Genomic DNA, 8,686 nt, shown 5'->3' with positions numbered 1-8,686 from the left:
TGACTAGACCGCCATGTTGCTAATAACATCAGTGGTTGGTTTCATACTCGCTGCATGGTCTGTTATAAAAGCATCGAGAGTCTCGTGAAGGAAGTCTTTTCCCTTTTTGTCTCCAGGGTTTACCGGGGCCCAGTGGAGCGGCAGGAGAAAAGGTGAGGCTGATTAAATGAAGTGTAATCGTACGAGAAGCGGCGGGTCGACCGGAACGTGACTCCTTCACACAACGTTTCAGAATCTGATGTAATGAATTTTCATTGCAAAGATGAAAGAGCAGTTGCACCTGTCTGTTCCCAGGGAAACGAAGGAGCGCGCGGAGAGCCCGGCAGAAGTGTGAGTTATCCTGACGCCTAATAATTCATCCGTCCTTTCATTGTGGATGTGCAGTTAATGTCCGTGACAGTCCGAGTCTTTGTCTGTGATGACGAGTCCTTACTGTATTATTCAAATCATGCAGGCTCCAGTTATTCCCGGGAAGAAAGGAGACCAGGTAAGCCATCAGATTCTGTCCTCGTGAGACTTTTTTTTCCTTTTTGTCAGAGCTCACGGTTCCTTCCCTCTGACGTGTTTCCTTTCCTTTCCTTTGCTGTTCTTGCTTAAGGGGGACCGAGGCCCGGCTGGTACCGATGGGGCGAGGGGAGAAAAAGGAGATGCCGGTCAGAGAGGAGAGAAGGTGAGAAACCAGGGGGATGATGACGTTCATGGAACTCTTGTGTCTTCATACAGTCATACAGTCTGACTTCTGTCCAAATGACATGTCCTCCTCTCTCCCTTCTGCCAGGGGTCTTCAGGGTCAGGAGGGTCATCTGTTGGACCTAAAGGGGAACCGGGAGAGAGAGTGAGTTCACACTGGAGTCACAGTCACGCCTCTTTATCTACGTCTACATGGTATTTTTTCAACAGCTAATGGCACAGTGATAACTTTTACAGCTGCTGTGATATATTCCTGACAATTGCATCCATTATTCATGAACCGTTCCCTCGTGCCAGCTGTCGGTGTAAGTCGTGCCCCAAAACCGTCCCAAAATACATAAAACATGCGCTCTTCCCTCAGGGACTTGCTGGTGTCGGCGGAAGGCCGGGTGCCAAGGTGAGAGGCCCGCTGTGTTTTTATTTGTGTGTGTTTTTAGCCTTTTTTTTTTTTTTTTTCCTGTTTATTTCCTGTCAAACTGGCCTTTTATTAACCGTTCCTCAGGGAGATCCAGGTGAACCGGGAGACGGGGGGGAGAATGGGCGGCCAGGAATCCCAGGAAAGCCTGGTCTGCCTGGGAAAGAGGTGATCAAACCTGAACTTGTGGAACGTAACACGACTCACTCTTGTTGTTCACATTCTTTCACAACAAAATGTGTATTTGTTCTGTCTTTGTTGACGTGAGGATAGGCTGGTTCTCTCTGTTTTATGTCATTGTGAACTAAAGATCTGTGGAATAAATATGTCAACTTGAGAAATTGGAACAATTTTTCACAAATTTAGTTTTATAGACAAAACCCTTATTGAAGAAAATCAACAGATACATGAAAAGTGAAAGCTATTGTTAGTCGCAGCTCTAGTGGTCTTCTCGTGCTCTAATGGACATTACTCTGTACCGTCTTAACATCATAAGTCAAACAGTTATGGTTATTGTTGGTGCTATAAGTAAACATCAGACTGCCTGTTGAGATTTCTTCTGTTCCTTTCCGACATGCATCTCTATCTAATGATGCCGTTTTAGAGGTAAAAGTGACACTTTGTGTGCATGACATGACATTTTCTAACAATTCATTTTGTCGATGATGTTGGAACTAAGGTGTCCTTCCAGTTCACATATTCATTATTATGAACACTTGTGTCTTAAAGGGAGAGAGAGGAGAGAAGGGTGACGAAGGCACACCGGTAAGTGTAATACACCTCAACCGCTCTCTTCATAAAAAGTGTGTTTTATTTATGAAGATTAACGTCCGTTTCAACTTTTCTATCAGGGGGAGTCTGGACTTCCTGGGAAGCCGGGAGAACGAGGACTGAGGGTAGGACGGGCGTCTTTGACACATTTGAGACTCAGGTTTTCTTTCTAGAACTTCAAAACTAAAGTCGACGCGGAGCTCAGTCAACAGATGTCGTTGATTCTCTCTGACCGCTCTTTAGGGACTGGCCGGTCAGCCGGGTCGACCGGGAGAGAAGGGAGACTTCGGAGACCCAGGAGAGCACGGACGAAATGTGAGCCACACGTTTATGTATCATCACACAGACAGCTTTTCAGTACGCGCTTCTGCTGCAGCCGTGGGAGGAAGGTCAGCTGCTCCCTATGTTTATTGACCTGTGTTCCATCATAGGGCAGCCCTGGATCCGCAGGACCGAGAGGAGAGAAGGGAGAACTGGTTTGTTGTCCGCTTTATTTTTCGCAAAATAAAACTTTATATCTATTGTATCCATCTAAATATTTCACTCTCTTCTTAAAGGGACCCCAAGGGCCTCCAGGACCAGCAGGAAAAGTGGTGAGTGTGTCATTTTGATCCGAGTCAACTAGAGCTGGGAACTACATTCTGCAGCGTCTTCTTACCATCGAGGGAGCTTTCTATCGGCAGCCCTGATGCTCCACGTTTGTGTTCTTCAACAGGCTGACATCCAGGGCCAGTTGAAAGGAGAGCGAGGAGAGAAGGTACGTTCTGTCCCTGTGAAGAGCCCCAAAGCCAGTCTTACTGCAGACACATTGTGAAAGAAACTCATAAAAACCGTCCCGATTAGCCAAAAGTTTCACCTCACGTTATTGTTATTTCCAGGGTGACGCTGGCGACCCGGGAGAGCACGGCGGCAAAGGTCAGAAAGGCGAAGCCGGGTCTGCCGGAGCCCCGGGCCTACGAGTGAGTTTGCCTCATTCTTGCAATTTGCAAATGCTTCTGTGAGCATCTGATAAGCCGGCGTCCAGTACATGCATCTGTATGCACACTGACCCCTTTCCCTGTTGATTTGGTATGCATGACCGACGATCGTTTGTGACTTCTTGTTCGTTCTCCGCTACTCATACAGGGTCCCGAGGGACTACGGGGACCTGCAGGCACGAGAGTGAGTTTGCTTTCTGCCACCGCTGCTCTGCTTCGATTTTATTTTTATCGCTAGATATCTGTTAATACCTGAATCGTTTGCTCATTTCTTTCCATTATTTTCTCTTCCGTTGTTTACAGGGCGACACAGGAGAGAGAGGAACGCCTGGAGAGAAGGTTTGAAGTCAACCAGAGGGGCTGGTCCTCACAATCTTTACCTACTGAACCGACCCCAGTCATTTTATCAATATTTTTAATACAGTGTCGCTGTCCTTCTGGTTTACCATGCAGTAATTCCTCAGTGGGATGAAGAGCACAGGGCCTTGCAGAAAGCTTCAAGTTGAATTCAGCCACTTAAAACTGTTTTCTAACCTTTTAACGTTTGTGTGATCAGGGAGAAAGAGGAACATCTGGGTTAGATGGACGTTCTGGTCTGGATGGTAAACCAGGTGCTGCTGGACCACCTGGTCAGAGGGTACTTTATGCCGTCTCTTCTCCCACCTTTAAACCACATTGTATGTGCGGCCTCACTGCGTTACCAGTGTGTGTAGCTGATGAGTTTTGGTTTGTTCTTCGTGTTTCAGGGGGATCCCGGGAAACAGGGGGATCCTGGAAGAGACGTGAGTTTCATTTATTTACATTTTTAAGTTTGGTTGGTTGAAACACACATTTGGTCCTGATTTTGTATTAGGTATCAGTAATTATATGAACATAGATGCTGATATGTTTGTCTTGTGTTCACTTTAGTTGTGAGATTTGTATTTATTTAGTGAGCAGTTTAAAACTGTTTTCTGATTTTTAATAATATCATCCAAATTCTGTACCGAACACGTTTTCAGTAAACGCATATCTGCCCCTGACTTGCGATCACATATGCACTTCATGTGTGTGTGTGTGCAGCAGAGGGCGCTGTGGAGGTGGTACAAGTCGGTCTTCACTACTGTTGCATAAGCCGACTGTAGGGAAAGACATCGCTGGGCCAGTGCAGCTTCACATGAGACTATTATGTAATATCGACCATAATAATGATTCTGAAAGTCCTGCTACATTTACAACTTAGTTGAAAAGTCTGTTTTTAAGGGGCAGACGCATGACGGCTCTGTAACCGCTGCTGTACATGCAAAAGAAATTGCTGTTGCAATATCTGCTGAGTGTTACCGCTAAATTAAACTCTCTTCTGCCCTTACATCCCCACAGTACGGTGCTGCATGTGAGCAGATCTCAAGCAGACATTTAGTCTGATTAAACGTGAGAGTAAAGCAGTCTTTGTGACGCGCGTCGGTTTGATTAACAGGGTTTACCGGGACTGAGAGGGGAGCAGGGCCCCACGGGGGCCGTTGGGCCTTCGGGCACTGCAGGGACACCCGTGAGTACACACACACACGCACACACACACACACACACACACACACACACACACACACACACAACCCTTTCATTTTTGTGTGAACGTGTCGCTCTATCGGTATCATTCCTTTTTGTTTCAGGGGAAAGCAGGTGAAGATGGCAAACCTGGTTCTCCTGGCAAAATGGTAACTCCTTGTATATACTTCAGCATCTTCAATGCAATATAAACTCTTCCTAACATGACATCTTGCACATTTCAGCAGTGACTTGACTGACATGCTTTGATATTTCGACCGTTTTATTTATTATTATTTATTATATTTTATTCCATTGCTCACTAGTGCTTGATTCTTTTCTGCCAGTATGTCTGTCTATAATTCTCTCATTTGGTAATGGCTTTGACAATAAAGCAGTGAGGACATTTATTTTCGGGGGGGGGGGGGGGGGGGGGGGGCCTGCTGCTGCATAACGGTGATCTTAAGTGAGTCTCTAAAGCGGCGGCAGTGAATCATCGGAGTGCTCCTGCAGCAGACCGGCCGCTGCTCACTTTGTTTGTTCACGTCTGTGATGCGTTTTTTCTTTTGGCGTACAGGGCGAGGATGGTGTGCCCGGCGAAGACGGGAGAAAGGTTTGTGTCCGTTATCGGCGCATACGATCATCTGACACAATGAGGTCTGGACGGGACTATTGTCTTTGAGTGACTTTGTGAATCTGACTGTGCTGTCTTTAATGTGCAGGGTGACAAAGGAGAATCAGGAGCTGCTGGAAGAGACGTCAGTTTCTCCTTATATCTTTTATATCGTTATCTCTTTTATATCGTTATCTCTTTTATATCGTTATCTCTTACGCTGTTTCCTGTCTGGTCGACCCGCCCCTTCTCACCCCCCCCCCCCCGCTCCCTGTATTGATCCTTGACTTTATTGTATTACAAATCAGCTTCCCTCCTTTTCTCTTCTCCTCATCACTTCCCCCACTCAAGTGTGTATTTATCAACTGTAGTTTGCTCTGACATTGACATTACCATCACACCCTCACGCACCGCTGAATCAATAGGCTTCTCAGAAGCAGCTATATAAATTCACTAGCCTCTAATGATCAAGCCTAGCCTTTAAGGGGGAACCACTTCTGAGAGGAATCCAGCGAGGCACCAAATGTCAGCGCTGTGCTGTTTTCATGTGCAAATTTACATTAATTATCTCTAGAACATCAGTGGAGGGGGGGGCAGCGGCCACCTGCTTTGATTTTATAGTTCAGCCTCAACTATAGCTCAGGAGGAAGTAACCCTGTGAAGAGAGAGAGAGAGAGAGAGAGGCTCAGCTGTGTAATTCCACGTCTTTTCCAGGGCCGAGACGGACAGAAAGGAGACCGGGGTCTTGCCGGGCCCGTCGGACCCTCTGGCTCTTCCGGGCCTCCTGGAGTACCTGGCGGCGTTGGTCCACCTGGACAGGTGTGACTGACGCAGACGCGTTTGAAATATATATAAGGATTCATAGTTTGTCATGTTTACTAACCTACACGCCGTCTCTCAGGTGGTGTACGTCAAAGGAGCCGAAGCGGCACCGATCCCCGGCCCGCAGGGCCCTCCAGGAACCCCTGTGAGTGTGCATGACTTTGCAGCTTTCTGACGTTGTTGTTAATTACAGTCTTTTAATGCATATTACAGTCACTGCTTTTAGTGAAGGCCAGGGTGCTAGAGATTATGAAGACCTCCAGGGCTAATGTGTACTAATGGAAGATAAAATCATTACATGCACAGGACACTTCCTCTGTATGTAATTATGTTTTCATTTAGCGTTTCTTTTTGCATCAAATTAGAGCTGATGTCTGGCCCTCGTGTGGTCGCGTTGTCCCCGGCAGCGCTGCTCTCCCACATTGTAGACGCGTGTGTTCTTATCTCCGTCTGTCCCTCCCACGGTCTTATCTGTTGATGTGTTCATCACTGTCCTTGCTCTGTCCTTCAGGGCGTCCCCGGGATCCCCGGAGCTGCGGGAGCCAGAGTGAGTCCTGGTCGTCTGCGTCGATCCTCGCTTTGCTTTAGATTCGTACAAACGCTCGGTGGTTCTCTTCACCTTCTGACTTTCTTTTGTTCCAGGGGGATAGAGGCCCGTCTGGCCAGAAAGGTGACACTGTAAGTTAAAAGTCCGTCCCTATCGTATTGAAGACGTGTCGTGAGCGAAGGTTCTATGTGTTTTGACACTTCGATGTCTTTTTATTGGCAGGGAGACCCAGGAGAGGACGGGGCGCCGGGCAAACCTGGGACAGCAGTGGTGAGATGTCAGCCCATCACTGTGACTTGTGGAATCGGTTGTTTTCAATATTGTTCATCTCTGTCGACTGACGTTTGATTATTTCTATTACCAGGATGTACAGAAGGCTCTGGCCAGCCACGGCATTCAGGTATGTGCACTGCAGCGTGTTACAGTTTGTTGAGCCTTTAAAGGTGCAGGAAGGATTCTAGTCTTCAGGGTTTTATGTCATATAAGGAGATATGTTTAAATCTTTACTCTGGATTTGAGTATGATTGAGTTATGGCTTGGTGATCCCTTCTAAAACAGACATGTGTGTCAGTGTTGATGACGAGAAATGCCTCCACACTGACGCCAAAGCACACATTCATTTTTGGATGGACACTTTTAAACTGTTAGTCCTTTCATCAATGCGTATTCCCAAAAGCTTTGCACCTGCATCTAATCTGAGTATAGTTACTTTTCCACTTAAGTCTATCGGTTTAGCGCTAAACATTCCTGCTAATAGTGAGATTTAGTTTATTAGGCATTGTACAAATGTCAAAATTAATTTAGAAAATAAATTTGGCAAATTATAGATTCCCATGAAAATAGCCAGACTATTTGTATTAATTCCTGGCAGCCTTAATCTAAATGATTACTCATTTATCTGTTATGGATATATAGATGAACATTTTAGCATTAATAGTTATGCTACTTGAAAATGCCCTGGAACTTGTGCAAAGAGTTTTTATTTGTTCTTGCAAGTGTCATCATGCCATTTACGGCTTCCAGATGTATTTATAACTCCTCAATTAGTTTGAAAATAAAATGTCTTCAATCCAGTAAAAGAGGATTACAGAGTTACCATGGTCCAATATGGGATTGGCTCTTTGGTTTATGGGCATCATAAAAATAGGACGGCACGTAGTTAAAAGCCCTCGGCAGCGTGCGAGGCTTGATGTCATAGAGCGCTGACAGACACAGATTTATGACTAAATTGGCACTTCTTAAAATAAACGTCACCCTGATAGTGTGGAGGACTTTACAAACCTCGTTCAGTATCTCCATCCCTCGCAGTACAACCATACATTTTAGAGCTTTCGTGCAAATACATTTTACTACGACCACTAGGCCTTGCATTTTTGGGCTTGTGGAAGACGTGAAAATAAACACTGATTACAAAAAAAAATTGAAATCTCAATGGCTGGTCTTTAACTGATGTCTGACGTGTTTTACAGACAGGCAGCTGTGGCTGAAAGCTCTCTAGCTCTTGCCAACTATTTCCCTGTTCCTCCCCTCCACACAGATATCGGATCTGAAGGTGGTTGTGGACCAGAAGGACACATCAATGGCTCCTTCAGTGCAGAAGGCAGCGAAAGGGGATAAAGGTGACGGTGGTGAACCTGGACCGAGAGGACCGCCTGGTGCAGACGTAAGTATGATTAATTTTACATGTTTTTGTTTTGAGTTTAGATTTGTTTATCTCGCTGCATTTCCTGTTGTGCCGCCAGGGTTCCCGTGGTTTCCAAGGAGAGAGAGGAGGAAAAGGGGATCAAGGGGATCGAGGACCCATGGGAGCAACCGGGCCTGCAGGTAGAGCTATTGGAGAGCGAGGGCCAGAGGGACCCCCAGGGCCTGCTGGAGTGTCAGGCAAACCGGGAATACCGGGAGTTCCTGGGCGAGCTGGGGAACTGGGGGAGTCCGGGAGAACGGGAGACAAGGTGAGTTGAGGTGACAAAAACGAATGAAGACTTTTCATTGGACGTGATTCTGCTAATGCAGCGTAAATCTGCATTTCAGGGGGAGAGAGGAGAGAAAGGTGACAGAGGAGAAGCTGTAAGTGTTCATGGTGCATTGATACTTTTTATTTAGGTTCCACCACATCAAGGTAGTGAGAAGAAATTCACGTTTTATGGAATGACTTCCACACCGAACTGAGAATGGATTCTGTTTTTCAGGGTAAAATTGGGCTTGTGGGAGTAGCCGGCCCACCAGGGCAAAAGGTAAACTCATCTTTTGTTATTGATGCAGTGAAACTGAGGAGATTCCACATTCAAATAATGTAAATATTAGATACACAGATGCATAGAACAGAG

The 8,686-nt window shown here is 46.1% G+C and overlaps 1 protein-coding gene across 1 annotated transcript in view; it reads left to right on the top strand.

Annotated features, from left to right (window-relative positions):
* col7a1 (collagen, type VII, alpha 1) overlaps window positions 1-8,686 on the top strand; it is a 46,546-nt gene that overhangs the window by 16,274 nt on the left and 21,586 nt on the right. Inside the window, exons 44-75 of the mRNA XM_068711915.1 lie at window positions 117-152; window positions 295-330; window positions 455-487; window positions 599-670; window positions 779-835; window positions 1,052-1,087; window positions 1,193-1,273; window positions 1,835-1,870; window positions 1,957-2,001; window positions 2,120-2,191; window positions 2,308-2,352; window positions 2,434-2,469; window positions 2,592-2,633; window positions 2,755-2,835; window positions 3,002-3,037; window positions 3,157-3,192; window positions 3,410-3,490; window positions 3,600-3,635; window positions 4,310-4,381; window positions 4,503-4,547; window positions 4,955-4,990; window positions 5,100-5,135; window positions 5,705-5,809; window positions 5,892-5,957; window positions 6,324-6,359; window positions 6,455-6,490; window positions 6,582-6,629; window positions 6,724-6,759; window positions 7,897-8,022; window positions 8,102-8,311; window positions 8,391-8,426; window positions 8,549-8,593. Of these exons, the coding sequence (XP_068568016.1) occupies window positions 117-152; window positions 295-330; window positions 455-487; window positions 599-670; window positions 779-835; window positions 1,052-1,087; window positions 1,193-1,273; window positions 1,835-1,870; window positions 1,957-2,001; window positions 2,120-2,191; window positions 2,308-2,352; window positions 2,434-2,469; window positions 2,592-2,633; window positions 2,755-2,835; window positions 3,002-3,037; window positions 3,157-3,192; window positions 3,410-3,490; window positions 3,600-3,635; window positions 4,310-4,381; window positions 4,503-4,547; window positions 4,955-4,990; window positions 5,100-5,135; window positions 5,705-5,809; window positions 5,892-5,957; window positions 6,324-6,359; window positions 6,455-6,490; window positions 6,582-6,629; window positions 6,724-6,759; window positions 7,897-8,022; window positions 8,102-8,311; window positions 8,391-8,426; window positions 8,549-8,593 (1,830 nt within the window). The remainder of the gene's footprint in view (window positions 1-116; window positions 153-294; window positions 331-454; window positions 488-598; window positions 671-778; window positions 836-1,051; window positions 1,088-1,192; window positions 1,274-1,834; window positions 1,871-1,956; window positions 2,002-2,119; window positions 2,192-2,307; window positions 2,353-2,433; window positions 2,470-2,591; window positions 2,634-2,754; window positions 2,836-3,001; window positions 3,038-3,156; window positions 3,193-3,409; window positions 3,491-3,599; window positions 3,636-4,309; window positions 4,382-4,502; window positions 4,548-4,954; window positions 4,991-5,099; window positions 5,136-5,704; window positions 5,810-5,891; window positions 5,958-6,323; window positions 6,360-6,454; window positions 6,491-6,581; window positions 6,630-6,723; window positions 6,760-7,896; window positions 8,023-8,101; window positions 8,312-8,390; window positions 8,427-8,548; window positions 8,594-8,686) is intronic.

The sequence above is a fragment of the Cebidichthys violaceus genome, unplaced genomic scaffold (genome assembly GCF_023349555.1).
Source record: "Cebidichthys violaceus isolate CVI_PGR_0920_01 unplaced genomic scaffold, fCebVio1.0.p SCAF_17, whole genome shotgun sequence".
NCBI classification, from domain to species: Eukaryota; Metazoa; Chordata; class Actinopteri; order Perciformes; family Stichaeidae; genus Cebidichthys; species Cebidichthys violaceus.
Note: the sequence above shows the minus strand (reverse complement) of the source record. Positions and strands in the feature narration are given on the sequence as shown.